Here is a 21,406-nt window from a genome sequence, read left to right as displayed (position 1 = left end):
ACTGCTGAGAATGTTTGTTTTCCCTCTAAGTGGCTTGATCTTTTCTCCTGAATATGGAAAGAGACTTTCCCTTTATTGTTAAAGTCAGTAGCTCTATGAGAATGTATGTTATCTTTTTGTTGATAGTTATGGATATACTTTCCTAGGTTCATCATGTGATACTTATTTTATTTCATTGTTTTCAGGATTCCTTTTCTATTCTAATTACACCAGGATCCATGTTTTGGTCTTTCCTTTCCTTTGTTTTCTTTCCATGTGTTTCCTTCTGTTTTTATGTTTTCTACATTCTCTTTCCCTTGCTTCACTCCCCATGCTATCCCCTCACTCCTCTGTCCCCTGTATTTCACTCCTCTTTCTCAAATACTTTTTTCATTTCTTTTTCATCATTTCCTGAACAGTTTTTGTTTTCTTTCTTTTCAGTCTCCTATCATTTAGACATTATTTCTATGTTTTCTTATTTCTAGTTTTGTGATACTTTTGGAGCTTCTGTTTGTTTAAATTTCTTTTGGTCATGTTGTCATATTCGATTATAGTCTTCATCTGCTTTGAGTGTTTATTTTCTGTTTATACATGTATGTATTATTTTATTTTTATTTTTATTATTTTTTGAGACAGAACCTCGCTCTGTCACCCAGGCCGGAGTACAGTGGTGCAATCTCGGCTCACTGCAACCTCCACCTTCTGGGTTCAAGCAATTCTCCTGCCTCAGCCTCCTGAGTAGCTGAGATTACAGGCACGCACCACCACACCCGGCTAATTTTTGTATTTTTAGTAGAGATGGGGTTTCACCACGTTGGCCAGGCCGGTCTCAGACTCCTGACCTCAGGTGATCCACCTGCCTTGGCTTCCCAAGGTGCTGGGATTCCAGGCGTGAGCCACCACGCCCAGCCTATGTATTATTTCATTCATCTTATTCTGTAATGTTTTCACAAGGGCTTCATCATGATCCATTTGTTTGGTTGTTCTTCTTGTTCTTCACATGAAATGGGAGTTTTTCCCACACATTGGGTAGAGTAGCCTCCTCATATTGTCAGCACGAGGGGTCCCTCCACTGTTGTTATCCTGATGGGTAAACACAGAGCTTTTCTGTGTACTGACTGTCAGGTTCTGAGCTCTGCTGCCTCTGGACTGCTGGCCCAATTATCGAATATTCCTTACCCACTGGCCCCAGTGTCCTTGCCCTACTCAATTTCCATTCTAAACATGGGGCTGTGGTCAGGAAAGGGTTTTTGTTGGGTGTCCTTTGGAGTTTCTAATATTCCATTGCCTCTGATCTTTCTGCAGTTCCTTGGGGACGTTGGTAGTCATTTGCTTTTGTTTTGTTCCTTTGTTTTACATTAACCTGCAACTTGCAGCCTGCCAGTTTACATTTCTACAAATTTGGCCATTTATTTTAAGGTTCACCTTCTGAGATATCTGCTCAGCATTCCACATGTATTTATTAGTGATTTTGGGGTTATGGAAATCTACTGGTTTATGGAAGAGGTGGGCATCCTCCATAGCTTCAATGAACAGACTTCAGGATGATTCCAAAATTGTCTGTATCTTCCACAATGTGGCTAGGCTAGTTTTTATAAGCACTAGGTTTAGATAAGCATAGGTTCAGATAACTGGAATTTGTCTCAGGAGGCCATCTTGGGAGAAAGTTGGTCTTGGGAGAACGCTAACGTCTCTGTTATTCACAGTACTCCCCTGGACGTTGCCCAGCCCTAGCTCACATTCTGTGTTTCACTAGAGGGCCATGAATGGCCCTGTCACTTGTGTGTAGTGGTTATCGGGGCCATGGCAACCTTTGCCCATGCATTGAAAGATCTGAATATTCTGGGTGAAGCATTTTATGATTGAAATTGCCATGTGTTGACTTCTTAAGGGTTCCATTTGAATGAAACAAATGAATGACATTTTCCTAGAAGAAAACTTTTGTTTTTTTAAGTCATTAAATAAAGACTTGGATTTCACATCACTAAAATGATAGTAGGCACTCTGATAATTGTCACAGTCTAATGATAAAAAGAACAGAGGCATACTTAATCTATAAATTATATACTCTTTCCAAGTGAACAGAGCAGTGAGAGAACACAAGTTTTAATAATGTAAATGTTAGAAGTTGAAGCAATAGTTAAAAGAGAAAGAAATGACTTAGGACCAAATTGTTTTCAAAATGCTGTAAATTGGCCATTTCCAGTATTTTCACATTTCCATCAACATTTGGGTGATGAGCTATTTACTACAACCAAAAATATTTTTTTATTTTCAATCTGTAAGAAGTGAAATTTAAAATGAAAATCAAATAAGGTTTTCTGGTTTTCATTCAGAAATAATTGGATCAAATACAACTGTAATGTAATTTTAGTAATATTGCACTCTTAACATTATCTTGAAGTAGCTCAACTTCGTAGCTCAGTAAAACTGGTATTCTATGTTTAAATGCTAGCTAACGTTTTAGTTAAATATAGTTAAATATGAAATCTGTTTATCCTGAACCAAGCTTTAAATGTATCAACTCACTGAATTTTTACCATCATGGCCTCTATTATTGTTAGAGGGTAATAATTATATCAGTAAGTGCTGTCATTTTCATGATGTTAAATCTAAGCCACAGTTTTATTATTTTTGTACTACAGATTTCTTCAAACATGCATGTCATAACAGATACAGGTCAAAGAGTATATTGGGCTTGATATTATGTTCTTATATTCAAAACTTAAACTTTTGATAAGGCTTTATTTTAGCAAAATGTCCTTTTCACATTAAATGTGTGTTCCTAATTTACATTTTATTAGCTTTGCATTTTTGTATTTGTAAATTTGTTTTGCTTTTACACTTACATGAGAAATTTGTAAATATTGTAGGTAAAGTTACATCATAATAAAAACACACTGTCACATTGAAGCTCTATGATACCTTTCAGGGGACCTCTCTCTTATATTACTCAAGTTTGAGTTACTGTGCTTTCTTCAACTCTACCATAATTTTTAAAACTTTTGTTAAGCACCCGTCTGCTGAAAACCTCATCATTTTTCATACTTTTTCTACCTTAATACATTTGCCAATAGCACTGCAGTTATCTCTCAATTCTTTAGTCTCTTCACCCAGAGTAATTTGCGAATATGTGCTGCATTTTCTCACTAACATTTAAGCTTGTATTTTTTCATACATAAATAGGAACGTTATGAATATACATGTTTTATTTTAATCTTCAGGTTACACTTTTCATAGTAAGTTTTCACATTGTTTGGAACAGAGTTGTGCAAATATGAAATGTTTAATATTCACTGATTTCCAACTAAAATATTTCTAAGGAATAGTCAAATTTAGTTACTGAGTGGGCAGTACCTGTTAGCCATGTGTTCTGGGTGGAAAAGTGTGTGCATGTATGCCAGTAACTTGGGAAATGCTAACCTGTTATTTTTTAAAGAGTCTTTTCCATGCATAAAACTATGTTAGTCCGTAAGAAAATATTTATAGAAGCAAACCAATGTATTTTTGCCCAGCTGTCATGCACAATTCTTTAAAATTATACCTAGCCAATTTTGGCAATGTTATGGTATACCTAAGAGTCATACCTAATCGTTAAAGTAGTGTTATCCAATGATACCTAGTTTATTAAATTATGCACAACAAACCAAACCCAGAAATTTTATTTTTTCAAAACAAACGTGTCAAAGCTGTGGCTTCCTAGCATTGCCTACTAATTTTATTGACCTAGTAATTTGCCAAATATATTAAAATATGTATAAATATAAATATAAAATATGTAAGATAGGAAAATGTTTAAGATATTTAAGATATAAATGTAATATAAGAAGGAGTTATATTCTTAAACCCAAGTACAGTTTCCAAGTTTTCCTTTAATCATCCAGCAACCATTTATTGGACACTTACAATGAGTTCATCTCTACACTTGGAGAAGGGAAACAGACAAAACTAAGCAGAGCCCCTGTCCTCAGAGAAAGCCTGATTCACTCTGTGGATCAGACTTAGCACATAAAGGGCACTCTTCATTTTCAACATCCAATATATTTCTGAAAACTTGCTGGATAGCATATTTTCAGAAAATAGGCACTTCTATTTCATTAATTTATATGGAAAAACTAATAATGTATTAGGGGAGCTCTGAACGACTTCTCCAAATATCACTACATTACAATCTAATACCTACACAAGTCAACCTGCATATTTCTGCAAAATAAAAAGCATTTAAAACACCCCTTACCCAATTATTTGCACTAATCAAACCATAGTGGATGTTTTATATGTCCCCAACAATAACAGGAACTTTCTGTTATTAAGTAAATTTTAAAAATACATTAAAGTACTATCCACCATATTTTATTGAATTGTTGATATCATCAATAGTAAAAAAAAAAATGACATCACTTCACAGATTCACAGGTCTCTAAGAAATAATAAAGGCTTCTAATTATACTTTGACTGTAAGATGTAAGATTGTAATTGATGCATCAATTAGAAGATGCATCCTGAATCCAGAATTGTGCAACTGTATTGGAGCAGGGTAGGGTGTGTTTTAGAATTGATTAAATATGATAAAATGGGCCTGGATTGGTAAACTCAATTTTTGGATCTTTTGAAAGGCTAACCTTCAGGGGAAAGGTAGGAAAGAGGAAGGTATCAATGCACTAGCATTAAATAGTTAAGTAGGTAAACAGTGCTGGTACAAGATTTGGCTCAAAAGGTGAACAACAGAGGTACACCTGCATTGCACACTATACCTTTGGCAGACTCTATTGGCAACTTTAATGTCTCCATTGGCACACGTGCAAATTCATTATGGTGGTTCTTCTAGGTTCATAGTGATTCTGGGGCAAACATTTTTTGCAGATATAAATAGCAAATATTAGTACAGTGAGAATCTCCATAGAGAGGGAACTTCTTTTTTTTTATGAAAGGGCTTTAATGGTGGTCTGTAAAAGCTATGGGGGAGGCAGGCATAAAAAAAGAAAAGGACCAAAACTGTCTGCTTGGGGATATCAGAGAAGTCTTGAAGAAAGAGGAACGTGAAACGATGCCTTGAAGGATGAGTAAGTGTGGTCTGTGGCAGGGGTGATGGAAGTAAGATAGAAGTAAGGGATCTCACGGAGAAAGAAAAGGAATATGAGACACAAAGGTGTGGAACAGCAAGGTACATGCCGAGCTCAAAGTAGTCAGAAGTGGCAGATGCGCTGTGCACAGGAGGCAGCTGGAGAGGAGTTTGTGAAGCCAGACCTGGCTACATCATGGAGGGCCCAGCAGGCTCTGCAAGGAGTTCTGACTTTGTTCTGTGGTCAGTAAGATGCATGGAGGATTTTCATCTGAGAGTGGTACAATCTGATTTGTGTTTGAATAGTTCACTCTGGAGGTTACATGCTGGATGCACAGCTGGGGAGAGAAACTGAAGCAGAAAGTCCTTCCGGCAAGAAATGTCTTTAACAATTTTTGTTGGAGGAATGCATTTGTTTTAAGTGTTTTCCATCTTTTATAATATTCCCAAAGCTTGAAGGTGTTTGCCCATCAATTCCCACTCCTCAGCAACTTTCTTCTAATTGCCTTCCTAATTCCTCTTGCTGGAAGCATTCTCACTCACCAAATCCCTAGAAGTGAAAAGAAACTATTTGGATGATACATGTCTGTGTTGTTGCAGAGCACTTCACGTATTGCAGACTGTGAATTCTTTAGACCATTCTCAGTTGTCTATTTCACATCTGGCAATAGATACAAGTAAAAGTAGCATGCATCCTTTAAGCACTGTTGAAGTAATATATAATGATGCTAAGACATAGTGACAGATGGGCCCTGGAAACTTGGGACAATAAATCCTGTTCTCATGAAACTGTACCAGTGCATATCATTTTGTCACTGCAAAATATATCCCTATAAATATGTTTCTTTTTTCTGCTTGTTAAATACTTGCATGATATGTTGTTACTTTCTTATACCTTATCATTGATTGGCAGTCTTCAAGTGTTTACCGTTATAAAAATTGACATATACAGCTCTTGAAGCACTCATCTCCCTGTCACCAAAGTGCTGATTTTTGCCCATAGGTCAAGCACTCTCTGCCCTCCATTTCTTGTTGATGGAACAAACAAATTAAAACATTTTTTCATATTTAAGGTGTTAAAATATCTTGAGTACCACTGGGCATTCATATGTGTTAGCTTCTGGTTGCATATTTTAGAAGCGGGTTGCAAATATTATAACTCGAGCCTCAATACAGTAGAATTTTAAAGGATCTGGCCATGCTTATAAATGGAATCAAAGCAGCTTTGACTACTATGGCTAGGGCTTCTGATGATAATTTGATAAATGTGCCAGATACAAAACATAATCCAAGATTGTATTCCAAAGTGTCAGATTTCAAGGTCTGTATTCTACTTATTTAAAAGTATTATACACTTATTGTGCCTTAGCAATTATTGATAATGATTAATATGATAGTAATTTTAATTCCTACCAATTCAATTGTATTTACAATCATGGTAATGTATAAAATATGTAAACTGTAACTGTATTTGCATGGCATGTTTAGTTCTGCTTATGCAAACTATGCTAATCCAGGAAGTATCCATAAGTCATCTCATAATCTCATCTGTGATCTTTCATGGTTACAAAGGAGCCAGAAAGGAATAATTTCTTTTTAGAAGCATACAAATAATTTCAGTGAATAGATGGATGGATGGATGCATTCATTAAGAAATATTAACTGACATCTTGCTGTATACATTGTATGTTAACTGACATCTTGCTGTATACACTGTACCTAAGACATGGTTCTTGTGCCTATCTCATCATTCACTTAGTATCTGCTATATGTCATCCACTGTACTGGGTGCTGCAAACACAACCTTAAATTATCCGACTTAAAGTCTCAGGGTGTTACTCATCTTCAGAACACACTCAAACATTTACCATGAGAGATAGACTTCTTTTTTTTTTCTTTTTATTATTATTATTATTATTATTATACTTTAGGCTCTATGGTACATGTGTGCAACGTGCAGGTAAGTTACATATGTATACATGTGCCATGCTGGTGCGCTGCACCCACCAACTTGTCATCTAGCATTAGGTATATCTCCCAATGCTATCCCTCCCCCCTCCCTCCACCCCACAACAGTCCCCGAAGTGTGATGTTCCCCGTAATGTAACTCCAGAGAATACGTTCAGAGAAGATTTAAGTAGGAAACTCAGACTTCACCATCAGATCCAATAAGTTGGAGAGACCAAATATAAATTCATGAAATAACCAATATGGATTACAAAGGCGTATTCTGCGAGTAACACAAGATGCACATTATTTATATACACGAGCTGAGTTGTCAGTTGTTGCGTGACGCCTGAGTTAAGGTGATCAGAGGAGGCTGTAGTCAGATCACTCTGGAAGGAAAGGTTGGCACAGACTTGGCAGAATTTTTCAGGAAGATGGACAGCATGAAAAACAATGAACATTAAAAAGCCAAAGATTTTTTACAAATGGAAAAATGCTGAGGGTTGCTGGCCTTTGTATCTTGGGTTATAACTCTGCTTATAAAAGACGTTTATGAATATTGAATGACTCTTGGAAACACGAGCCAAAAAATAATACATGAAACTTATGCCCAGAGGATTATTTCCATACTTTACTGGGAAAATAAAAAGAGGTCAATTCTGATTGACCACTGCATACCATCTAGCATGTGCTGAGCTTGTTGGTGACACGTGAAGGCCACTATATGTTTCTGAAAAGTCCAAGGCAGAAGACATTCCAAACAAAACAATTAAATTACTTCCTATGGAAAAGAAAGTTTTCTATATTACATAGTAGAATTTTTGCTAAGCCAGTTTTTATAACTGAGGTCGTTTGAAATTAAGATGTTTATATGCTTCTAATTTCTGATCACCACTGGTGCTTCTAAAATGATTTAAAATAATTCATTATTTTATATAGTTTGAAATGTAGTGTGGGCCAGTTTTACAACATTAATTTCCTTAGCAAACAAATCAGAAACAAAAATTCAGTCACATCTGTTATTGATAGCTTTTCATTCTGAATTGGTGAGGCCCCAATTTTTAAATTTAAATTTATTTTTGCCAACTGGAGAAGTGATTTTGTTAAAGCTAAAATGTCCAACTTAAAAAAAATTGAAAAGCTATTTTTAAAAATTTAGCATGTAAGCATTGGTCCAAAAACATATCAGAATACGTTGTGAAAAGCATGTCTCTCCTCCACCTTTGGCTCTTAGCCACTCACTTGCCCGCCCCCCTCCCCACAACACAAAGGGAAATATCACGGTTTATCCTCATTTGTTAACATTGTAAGTGTACCTTAATGTAATGGTGAGCTCTCATTCTATGTTCCACTGAGTTTAATTCATTTCCAAAGCAAATTATGAGCAATTAAAAAGAGGGTAATTGTAGTGCTACTACATATAACATTGTTAATGACAAAATTGAAATAAAATAGTAATACTGTTTTGAAAAAGTACGATATAAATTCATCCTATTTGGGTGCCCTTGTACTTAACGATCTATAATTACTCTTTTCCTGCCTAATATGTACTCATTCATTGCTCCAATTTTAACATAGTTCTCTGCTGAGTCCCATAAAATTGCAATTTTCGTTTTTGGAATTATTTGCATTTTTGAAAACAAGTGACAACTATGCCTAGTTCTTAAAATAAAGATGAAGTGATAATTTTCTTTTTCTTTTTGCCTAACACACAAGTAAAAAACATTTGCTCATTTAATAAAAGTCCATTTGAAAATACACTTTTATTTTTCTCCATGACACTGTCAACATATAACATAATGAATATTTTATATTTTATTTCATTCAGAATGTAAATTGCATAAAGACAGAAGCATTTGTTTTGTTCACCCTTGTATCCCTAGTTCTTGAACACTGCCTAGATTAAAGGGATGCTTATGAGCTGAGGGAAAGAAGGAAGGAAGGGAGGGAGGGAGGGAGGAAGGAAGGAATGAAGGGCACAACTTTAAATAATTCATATTCTGTTATCTTCTTGGGTGTTAATCAAATTTAGGCTCAGAAAAAGTCAATTTTATATTGGCTATATTATCTGTATTTAGATTATAATTAATTTACATTTTCAACTGTGCAATATACGAGGCAAGTATGATGCTTATAGTTAAAGATCCTCTGTGAGATCTTTAACACAACTATTAAAAAATGCAACTGTAAAAAAGGTTGAAGATGACTATAAAAAATCCTTAAATTATTTGTTATATATTTAACCTTTGCGATGTGTTTATGTGTAGCACATAAACACCAGTAGCATCGGTATCATCCTAAGATGCAGTTTTTCTCTTCCTTGGGTATAAATCTTCATATGACGACAATCACACAATTTAATAGGGCCATTGTCCTTCTTGTCACCCAGAGCCAAGCTTCAGAGTTTGCTTTCATATCTCTTTTGTGAGTCTTCCCAAACCCAGGAGTCACCAAGTTTGGTTGATTATCTTGCCCCTGAAAACATTATTTGTCCATTCATTTGGGAATTACCATTGGTTTCTCTAAACTCCCCACAGAATTAATCTTACCATCTTTCCCACCATGTTTATAGCTTTAAGTTATTTTGCCTTATATATTAGCTGGATGTGTTCACATATGTTTTTCTACAAGATTGTTGTTCTTTTGGTTGTTGCTGGTGGTGGTGATGGTGGGGTGTGTGTGTGTGTGTGTGTGTGTGTGTTAGCTAGGCATTATATATCCTCTAATGTAAAACAGGCACTTACCCAGTGTTCATTAAGTTGAGTTTATACTTCATTTTTGGGTCAGATGACTTCCATTAAGTGTTTTATCATAGTGTTAGTTTTGCATACACCATAAACTATTTCCAGAAACCTCTCAAGGAGATATTTGGATACCTATTTGTTACTAAAGGTAGAGGCTTATGTCGATATCCTGCAACATGTTTTATCATTTGATTTGAAATCTTTACATTTTATTTCTATTTTCATTTCCCTAGCAGGTTTAATCAGAGGAGTAATGATATATGTGACTGAATTCAGAACTGACTTACATGGATGACTATAAATTGATGACTTAATGCGATAGTCCTAAAAAAGCAAAGGCTTTTCTATTTAAAGTTTCTAATTTTTAACCTCATGAAGTTTTCTGTTTTATTATTCCAAAGACATTTTTTAAATTCCCATGTTATTAAAGCATTCTAATGTCAGAATAGATACCCTATTAAAAAATGAAAGTGGTACATCTTTATATTTCTTTTACATATACAATCCCAATTAAAATTAAAGTGAATATGTGTTTTCCTTGCAAATTAAGACAAGTTTCTTCTTCACTTTTTTTGTTAGTCTTGAATTCTATTTTTATTGCACTGTGGTCTAAGAGAGTGGTTGTTTTGATTTCAGTTATTTTGCATTTTCTGAGAGGTGTTTTATGTCTGATTAAGTGTTGATTTTAGAATATGTGCTATGTGACAATGAGAAAAAATGTATATATATGTGTATATATACATCCACATATATACAGTGGAAAGTTCTGTAGATGTCTGTCAGGTCCATTTGATCTTTGGGGGTTTTGGCCTTAATGACCCAATACTGTCAAGGTGTTGAAATCTCACATTATTATTATGCAGAACTGTAAGTCTCTTTGAACATCTCTAAGAACTTGCTTTATAAATTTGGGTGTTCCTGTGTAAAGTGCATATATATTTAGGATAGTTAGGTCTTTTTTTATTATTATAAAAAATTTGCAGAACGTGCAGTTTTGTTACATAGGTATACACATGCCATGGTGGTTTGCTGCACCATCAACCTGTCATCTACATTAGGTGTTTCTCCTAATGCTCTCCCTCCCCTAGCCCCCCACCCGCTGACAGGCCCCAGTGTGTGATGTTCCCCTCCCTGTGTCCATATGTTCTCATTGTTCAACTCTCACTTATGAGTGAGAACATGCAGTGTTTGGTTTTCTGTTCCTGTGTTAGTTTGCTGAGAATGATGATTTCCAGCTTCATCCATGTCCCTTCAAGAAACATGAACTCATCCTTTTTTATGGCTGCATAGTATTCCATAGTATATTGGGCCACATGTTCTTTATCCAATCTGTCATTGGTGGGCATTTGGATTGATTCCAAGTCTTTGCTATTGTGAGTAGTGCTGCAATAAACATACGTGTGCATGTGTCCTTATAGTAGAATGATTTATAATCCTTTGGGTATACATCCAGTAATGGGATTGCTAGGTCAAATGGTATTTCTGGTTCTAGATCCTTGAGGAATCGCCACACTGTCTTTCACAATGGTTGAACTAATTTACACTCCCACCAACAGTGTAAAAGTGTTCCTAGTTCTCCACATCCTCTCCAGCATCTGTTGCTCCCTGACTTTTTAATGATCGCCATTAAACTGGCGTGAGATGGTATCTCATTGTGGTTTTGATTTGCATTTCTCTAATGACCAGTGATGATGAGCTTTTTTTCTTCTTTACTTTTTAATCAGCTTGAAGTGAATGCCTTGTTAATTTTCCTACTAACAGTGCTAAACCTAGCAGTTTTAAAGACCTTCCTGTTGACCACAGTGTGCTCTTGGTTCTTGTAGGCAGGGAGCTGGCTTAGGACCTACATAGCATATTTGGAAGAATGGCTTCTAGTTCTTTAAGTGTTGGAATTTGTGTGACTGAGAAAAAAAAAAGAGTAATATTTTCCCTTTGCATGAATTAAATATTTTACCTGCAAAGTTGCTTGTCTTTTATAAATTATTTTTCTTATAAGTAATGCTACTTAAAATGCTAAACTTATTCCTTGTCAAAGTCTGTTCTATTATGATACAAAAATTGTAGATAGCTTTTATTGAAATAATATTTGACATTTTCCTCCACAGATTGTTCTTTAAAATATTTGCTTTGCTTAATAATGCCATGTAAAATTTATTTTTAGGGGGATAGTTCCTATGTGAAAGATCGCTGGTGTGTTTTTGATGGATTTATGGTCTTTTGCCTTTGGGTTTCTTTGGTGCTACAGGTAACTAAATATTTTTTAAATTACAAGGGGGTATTCTCCAAAATGGGAATTATTTTGCATTAAAAGTCTAAATAGAAATATTACAAAATATATATCAAATGTGATTGTGTAATTGCCTACAACATTTTATTTTATTTTTATTTTAACAGATGTGATTAATCTGTTTACTCTGACATATTTGAAATTTGAAAAATTAATTTTAATTGATACATAATACTTGTATGTATTTATGGAGGACTGAGTGATATTTGATGTATACAAGGTGTAATGATCAAATCTGCATAATTAGCAATTTTATATCACCTCAAACATTTTATTGTTAGAAAAGTCAATAGCTGTAATATCTTAATTATTGTCAGTTACATTTGTGAATTATTTCTCAATCAGAAACGATAATCAATACTATAGAAAATTATTAGGTGTTAATCAGATATAAAATATATTCCCTGAAATGAAGGAAACGATGTGGAGTAATATTTATGTATTTGTAAATAAAACATTGAACTTAAAATTTTAAAGTCTAGTCTTCCCGTATTTGGATAGGTATTAGCCAACATAAAATACTGTATTGCAAATATTAAATGCTTTATTGTAAGTGATGGGGAATGTACATTAAAAAGGTTTACAGGAGAGATTTGATTGGAAAATAAGTAGAATTAATTTCCGTGCATTCATTCAGACATGATTTTGCCTTTTAATTCAACTAAAGTTACTATATTCTATTGATTTGATTTGATCTGTTTTGATTTGATTGTGGTAAGAATGCCTAACATGAGATCTACTGTTTTAATGAATTTTAATTGTACAATAAATTATTGTTAACTATAGGTACAATGTTGCACGGGTCTCTAGAGTTCATTCATCTATTCTTTATTTAAAAATTCAGAATTCAAAACTTCACAGCCCATTCTGCCAACTCATCATAGTGTTTGTTGATAAGCTTTCCTTTCTTATTTTTATAAAGTTCACCTCTCCCACAATTTAATTTCATCACTCATATTTTTTTTAATCAGCTTTCTCAGGTTGAATCGTTTCTCACATTAATGTGTTCTTTTCCACTTAATAACTATTGTGTGATTGACAAACATTTCGAATTATTATTTTGCCTCTGCTAGTAAATAGTGCAATTCTTTTTTAGTATTTTTAACCCTTTCTCTATTACTTTATTTTCTAGATATTCAAAAGTCTCCACTAAAGAACATTATTAACAAGAAAGACAGCACACTTACTTTATATTCTAAGTTGGCACTTCTTGTAACTAAAAACTGTTTTAATGAATGAGACAGGAAATGAACAAGATTAATGTTGTTCATTTAGTTTATGTATTTGTTTCTGTTAAGATAGCTATAACTTCAAAATATACTCAAAAAGATTTTGGTGGAAAATAATGTATGGCTAAATTCAGAGTAGAGGTGCACCTACTTATGCTGCTAACATCTGTATATTCCATGACTATAAGCAATGCTAAGGGAAAATCCAACCTCATTTACCCATCTTTTAATTTGTAGGTGTTTGAAATTGCTGATATCGTTGATCAGATGTCACCTTGGGGCATGTTGCGGATTCCACGGCCACTGATTATGATCCGAGCATTCCGGATTTATTTCCGATTTGAACTGCCAAGGACCAGAATTACAAATATTTTAAAGTGAGCGCTGCTTTACAATAAGTTAAGAGGAAAAGTTGATGAAGTTTTTTGTAAGTTTTATGTACTTTACCAACTTTTGTTTCCCTAGGCGATCGGGAGAACAAATATGGAGTGTTTCCATTTTTCTACTTTTCTTTCTACTTCTTTATGGAATTTTGGGAGTTCAGATGTTTGGAACATTTACTTATCATTGTGTTGTAAATGACACAAAACCAGGGTAAGTTTATCTATTAACTGCATTTTAATCTAGTTGATTAACAAAGTTATCTCTGTAATTTTCATGAGAATAACCTCTGAGTCAGATTTTTCAAACAGTGCTTATGTCCTCTTTGTTCTGTGTCTCTGCTTCCTCGATATTGTTTTTGTCCAATTTTTATTTTATTTTATTTTATTTTTGAGACAGAGTCTCGCTCTGTCGCGAGGCTGGGGTGCAGTGGTGCGATCTCGGTTCACTGCAACCTCCGCGTCCCGGGTTCAAGCGTTTCTCCTGCCTCAGCCTCCAGAGTAGCTGGGACTACAGGCATGTACCACCATGCCTGGCTAATTTTTGTTTTGTCCAATTTTTAAAGACAAATATTCAAGACAACACAGATTGGAAAATGTAAGCTGGTGGGAAAGTAGATTAAGCAAATACAAAGTGTACATTTAGAAACCTGAGTGTGGCAAAATGGGGAGTGTGCTAACATAATAACATAAACCTAAAGCTTCACTGTGGAAGCTTTTCATGTTAGAATGAGTTACATGTTCGGGAAAAAAAGCTCATTTTTATTATTATTTACTTTTGTCATCATTCCCTAAAGTAGTTTCCTAAATGATTATAACATCATTTCGAGACAAATAGACACTATTATCTGTTGCATTTGTCTGTTGTAGGGTTGGTGGGTAAGACAGAATGTATGTACTTTAATTACCTATTATGTATTATGCAATAGGGCACCTGCCTCTTCTACTTGGCTGGTCATTGTTAATATACAACTCCAGGGATGTGATGGCAGGAGAGAGCAGAGTGGGTTGTTGGCCCCTGGATGGTCCAGAAGTGTCCCATTAGGTGTTAGCTAGATATAGAGTTTGGGGTTCCAAGCACAACCCAGAAGTGCAACAGATATGACTAAGCCAGATTTCAGGGTAGCAGGGATTGGGGATAATACAATTGATTTTACACCTTATATTCAAATCTTCACATAGGAATTTGTCTATTTATAAATGAAGAACTCATCCATAAATTACCGATTGAAAAATCTTGATTCGAATCGTAGAAATTAGATTTAAAGCACTTTATAAAATTCAAAAAGAGATTAGAAGCAGCCATTCATCTTCAAAATATTTTTAATATATCAATATCTACTTACAAACCAATTGGGTGTATAAGGATCATTGAGTTTAAAAATATTGAAAGGGTTATGTTGTGTTTTCTGCAGTTGGAGCATTTTTTTTCATAAAGTCTATATACTTGTATATATACAAAGTAAATAAACCACAAATAAGTGAATATCTCTGTGAGTATAGACATCATGATAAGCTTGGCTCAATTCCAACACTTTATTGTATGAGTTTGCATAAATTATTTAGGTTACTCCTCAATGAAGTAGATTAATAACAGGACATACTTTCTAGAGGTGTCAGGAAGAGCAAATGAGGGAATGAATGTAAAGACAAGCAAAGTAACCAGCACATAGTAAAGACATTCACTGTATGCCAGCTGTCATTATTTTGTTGTCATAAAGAGATATGTAAACATGCTTACATGCTGAGGTGGTAGGCATAAGTGTATCCTCCAAAACAGAGATAACATGGTTAAAAAAAAGGAAAGAGCAATAAAGAAGACCAAAATTTAAACTTGTAAGAATATGAAAGGAAAACATCTATGACTAATTCATGGCTATGTTATTTTACTGACAAAGTAACTAAATTAATTCTGAGTTTATTTCACATTTATAATGGTCATTTAATTATTAGTCTCTCCCAGAAATAAATTTAATAATTGAATTTCTAATTCATGCACAAACAGTATATGTATATTATGCAACTCCTGATAGTTACATAATATACTAAAAACTAAAAGTGAATTTAATTGTTTGCTGTTGCACCACCCCAAAGAATGTCAACTCCAAAAGGGTAGAGATTTTGTTTCCACGTGTTTTCAGACCAGGAGGCATGTGCAAGTTTCTAAGAAAATATGAATGAATGCAGTAACTTCAAAACATCAGTATAATTTCACTGGTTAAGTGTTAAACAGTAAAGCATAATCTATTAATCAAGGCCTTAATTAATTTTATTTTTATTTAGAAGGCATGCATCTCATACCTACTTAGAAATTTACCAGAGGGGGCTGAGCACAGTGGCTCACACCTGTAATCTCAGCACTTTAGGAGGCTGAGAAGGGTAGATAACCTGAGGTCAGGAGTTCCAGACCAGCCTGACCAATACGGTGAAACCCCCTCTCTACTAAAAATATAAAAATTAACCAGGCATGGTGGCACAGGCACCTGTAATCCCAGGAGGCACCTGTGATCAGGAGGCTGAGACAGGAGAATTGCTTGAATCCAGAAGGTGGAGGTTGCAGTGAGCTGAGATCGTGCCACTGCACTCCAGCCTGGACCCCAGAGCAAGACTCCGTCTCAAAAAAAAAAAAAAAAAAGAAAGAAAGAAATTTACCTTAGGTTCACATAAGTGTGGACTGATACCATGCCTTCCTTGATTATCCATAGTATTATATTGAAGTAAAGATCTCATTTTTTCTTGTTTTTTAATATAACTTTTATTTTTGCATGATGTGAGTGAATAATCTATTCAAAATTATTTTTAAAAGAAAAATACTGTTGCTACTAACCCCACTCCCAATCTTCATTATTATTGTTCAAAATAGCCTTGGAAAATAACTTTTTGATAACCATTTTCTGGACATATTATTATTTTCCCCTATTATTGAAATTATGTCTCTACTTTAACCACTTTATTGAGATTTTGGTGAATATAAAAATCTTTACATATTTATTATATACGTCTTGAGGGAACTGCTTCCTTTTTCTGTCAGAATTAAATCCAGAAAGTAAGTTATTGCATTTATTATTCTACTTCCTGAAAATTATGATCCTTCTCAAATTAACTTGTGTATTTCTTATGAGGTACTTCCTGAAAATAATGATCCTCCTCAAATTAATTTGTGTATTTCTTATGAGGTACGGGTCAAGATGTAGTCTTAACTTAGTGGTTGGAATGGACATCGGTATCTTAGGAGAAGCTCTCAGTATTTCTGTTAAGTGGGATGTGAGCTGTAGAGTTTTCAAAGTGAGGAAGTTACCTTTCATTCCTATAGTGCCAAGAGTTTTTAATCATTGATGTATGCTAAATTTTGTCCGGTGCTTTTCCGTTTTGTTCTGTTAATGTACTGAATTACATGATTGACTTTTTTAATAGAAACCAATCTTGCATTTCTGGTATATTGCTGATTTGGTCATATTGTATTCCTCTTTATACATTGGAAGATTTGATTTGCTGATGTTTTTGTTACAAATTATTGCATCTTTGTTCACAAGGAGCATTATTTTTAGGTTTTTTTAATTGAAATATCTTTACCGGGTTTTGAAATCCGGGTAATGCTGTCCTCATAAAACAAGTGGAACGTGTTTCCAAGGGTTAATATAAGATTCATATTCTTTCTTTCTTAAATGTTTGATAGAATTCATGAGTAAAACTCAGGGCCTGAAATTTTCTTTGTGCGAACGTTTTTCATTACAAATTAAATGTATTCAACTTACAGAGCTATGGAGTTGTTATCTTTCTTGTTCTGTTAAGTTGGTAAATTTTGCTTTTCAAAGAGCTTACCTATTTTTATAGTTTGTCAATATTGCATAATGTTTATACAAATGCCCTCTGATTATCTTTTGAATGTCTGATTATCTTTTTAACATCTGTAGAATAGTGGTAATAAGCCATTTTTTCCTGACATTGATAATTTGTACCTTTCTCTCCATTTTTTTATGTCTTCTCAATTGTATTAATCTTTTCACACACACACAAGAATCTTTGCCCTATTTAATGTTCTCTATTGTTAGTCTGTTTTTCATGTTGATTTTTTATCTTCATTATTTCCTTATTTCTGCTTTTTAGTTTTTGTTTTCTTTTTCATCTTTCATAAATGAAGGTATATAGACATCTTTTAACATTTTTCTAATACAATAATTTAAAAATATAATTTTCCTCTAAGCACTGTTTTAGCCTCTAAGCACTGTTTTAGCTGCATTTCCAAAATGTTGATATGTTGTATTTTTATTATTATTCAATTCAAATATCTTCTAATATATGTGATTTCTCCTTTGACCCGTAGGTTATTTAGAAGTATATTTTTAGAAGGGTGAGATTTTCTAAAAATGTTATTTGGGTGCATAATTTTATTCTGTTGTGGTCAGACAATAGTCCCCGTGAAATTTCAGCCTTTTGAAATTCATTAGGAATCATTTTAAGGACCAGTATATGGTCTTAATTGGTGAAAATTCCATGAGAATTTGAAAAGAGAAAAAGTGAAATCTGCAATTTTTTAGTATAATATCTATAAATGTTACCAAAGTCAAGTTGGCTGATAATTTGTTCTAGGTATTTCTATCCTTCTTGGTTTTTAAAATCAGGGTTGTTCTAGCAATTGCTGAGAGAGCACTATTCAATTTTCTAGATGTGACAGAAATTTTCAATCTCTCTTATTTTTGTCAGTTTTTGCTTTATATAATTTTCAACTTTAATTAGGCGCATAACGTGTCATTGTATCTTTCAGATGGGCTGACCTTTTTATCATCATGAATTTTGAATTTTTTTCCTAATTAGCTTCTGGATGCCAGGGTATATGATAGGTCAAGAACATGACATTTCAAATTTTTCAATAATCATAACTCTAAATTAATTTATAACTCTAAAATAATTTATTTTATTTAATCACCTTTTATCTTATTAACCAATTGATTTGTTCCCACAATTACTTAAGTGTACTTTAGACCATTCCTGGATTGACAGTAAAAGAGAGCACATGACAAGTTCTTAGTTTTAGAGCATGGGCTGCATAATCCTGAGCCCAACCTGGTGGTGATGAAATTAAGCCCAGCGCTAAGAGCGTAAATGAAGAAGAAACTCAGTAGTAAGAGAGTCTGGACCAACTAGTCAGATGCCCTAATCAGCAACTCTCATTCCACTGTCAAAACCTTGGAGATTTTGTGTGTTTTTTAAATAAGTGAAATGATTCAAGTGGTGCCTACCAAATTTATTTTGTCCTCTCCATCAGTGCGTGGCATACAGCATTAATGATGAGAAGCAACTAACTCCCATAAGCTATTTTGGGGGAATAGAGGATGGTACAAATATCACAACTTTACAAAAAATATTACAACTCCTTCAAAACACAGTTTGGCAGTTTTTGTTAAAAAAAAATAAAAAAGTTGATCAGGCTGGGTGCAGTGGCACACGCCTGTAATCTCAGCACTTTGGGAGACTGAGGTGGGGGGATCACTTGAGCCCAGGAGTTCGAGACTAGAGTGAGCTATGATTGCATCACTGCACTCCAGCCTGGGTGATAGAGTGAGACCCAGTCTCTAAGAAATAAAAATGAAAGAAAGAAAAAAAGTTGAACAGGCACCTGCCACATGTCATTTATTCAACTCCAGGTATTTAACCAAAAGAAATAAAAATGTATGTCCACACAAAGATTTACATATGAATGCCCACGGCAACTTTATTCATAATACTCCAAACTGGTGACAACCCAAATTTCCATCAACAGATAGATAAACTAATGATGATATATCCATACAATAAATACTATTTAATAATAATAAATAATGAACTATTGATGTATACAGCATGTTAGATAAATCTCAAAATAATTATGATGACTGAATAAAGCCAGATTAAAAAGATGACATATTCTATGATTCCATTTACATAAAATTCTAGAAAATGCAAACTTATCTTTAATGATAGAAAAGAAATCAGCAGTTGCCTAGTGATAAAGGTTGTGGTGGAAATAAGGGTTTACAAAGGGGCATCAAGAAACCTTTGGGGTTTATTGACATGTTCGTTATCTTGGCTGTGGTTCTGTACATGAGCCACAACTTATCAAACTGTACACTTTTGTATGTGCAGTTTATGTTATGTCAGTTACACCTACTAAAACTGCTTAAAATGTCTCAGGGTGAAGTAGAAATCTAATTTTTCCTATGGTTAAGCAATTGTGCCTGCACGATTTACTGTGTACTATTACCCACTGAGTTTAGTTTCACCTGTCTCATTCACTAATTCCCTGTCTATACGTGGGTCTGTTCCTATGGGGCTCTATTGTGCTTCACTGGTCTATTGGACTATCTCTTTGCCAATATCAGACTCTGAAAGTCTTTAAAATTACAACCTGGCTTTATACATGGGGTCATATTTCCAGCTTTCAGCTTTACATGGGCTCAAGACCTGGTCTTCCGCCTCCTGTGGGCATTAAAACCCAGGCTCTTGGATACTGGGTACCTAGCTCCCATTCGTAACACTGTGTCAACTCATGTTCCTTCTGTTCCTACTCATTTACTGCTTTCCTTCTTATGTTTTGACATTTTGGAATGCATTTTTTTTATTGTGAGCCCAAATGTGGAGTTTTTAATGCTATCTGTTTGTAGTGGAAGGAGTTGAACTTGATGTAGTCCATCTTCCCACAACCAGGACTCACATTCATAGCTATTTTGTTTTCTGTTTTTGTCTAAGGTCCTTGAGGACACGTATGAGAAAGGGGAAGAGGATATTGTGTTATATTCATGTTTTTATCCTTACTAACTAGTATCCTAACACAGAAAAATTAATTAGTAACTATTTATTGAAGGCATGGTTGATAACATATTATATTTAGACGATAATATTAACATGATGACAAATTGATAAAGAAGATGAAATAAAAAAGAAACACAGAGAAAAGTAAGTTGTTAAAAGCAGGAAAGGAGAAATGGCTAAAAAATAGAAAAACGAAGTTTAAGCAGAAAGAAGCAGTGAATTAGTTCATATACAGAGTAAGAAAACTGAAGCAAGTGGTGAGTAAGGGAGTTGACTGTGTGGGTGAGGGAAGAGACAAATGCATGGAAGAAAATCTGTAGGTAGTTGGATTTATTTTTTTTTTAGTGTATGTAGGCTGTAGAATATGCCTAGATTGTTCTATGAGTGAATATGAAAATGGAAAAAGATATTGTGTGGGTTGGAGACAATCAATATGGAGATGAAGAACAGGGAAATCTTCTGTATAAGAAAGCAGCTGTGTAGTACTGCAGTGGGTACAGAGGCTGGCTTCAAATTACCGTTTTATTAAAACCAAGTCAGAATGTGAGAGTTATAAAACTTGTAAATGCAGCTAGAAGATCAGGCAGTATGCTGGCAAACGAAAGCTCATATTGCCACATAAATGATCACAGAAATTGAGAACAGATTCATGAATGTCTTCTGAACTCATGACCCTAGAGTTGCTTCAGTAAGTATTATTTGCTAGTTCCATGCTGTATTTGGTACCAACAAAAGAATGATACTGAAAAAATGCATGAAAACATGCCTTGTGATCTAAATATTAACTCCAGCTCGTTACTTTATCCTAAAAATGAAGTTCACCATGAAAAATTTCATACATGTTGACAGAATGCTTAGTTGCCTGAGACATAGCCATTATGGTGGAATGACTGCATTTTTCTCTTTCCCATATGTGTAAAACCTGCCTAGCAGCATACACACACACACACACACACACACAAACACATACACACACATTTATTTTGTCT

At 34.4% G+C, this 21,406-nt stretch overlaps 1 protein-coding gene across 1 annotated transcript in view; it reads left to right on the top strand.

The window, feature by feature from the left end:
- Window positions 1-21,406, top strand: part of NALCN (sodium leak channel, non-selective) — a 364,348-nt gene that overhangs the window by 26,337 nt on the left and 316,605 nt on the right. Inside the window, exons 4-6 of the mRNA XM_054446842.2 lie at window positions 11,894-11,977; window positions 13,486-13,625; window positions 13,714-13,842. Coding sequence (XP_054302817.1) covers window positions 11,894-11,977; window positions 13,486-13,625; window positions 13,714-13,842 — 353 coding nt within the window. The remainder of the gene's footprint in view (window positions 1-11,893; window positions 11,978-13,485; window positions 13,626-13,713; window positions 13,843-21,406) is intronic.

The sequence above is a fragment of the Pongo pygmaeus genome, chromosome 14 (genome assembly GCF_028885625.2).
Source record: "Pongo pygmaeus isolate AG05252 chromosome 14, NHGRI_mPonPyg2-v2.0_pri, whole genome shotgun sequence".
Taxonomy (NCBI): Eukaryota; Metazoa; Chordata; class Mammalia; order Primates; family Hominidae; genus Pongo; species Pongo pygmaeus.
This window is presented reverse-complemented; position numbering and strand designations above follow the sequence as displayed.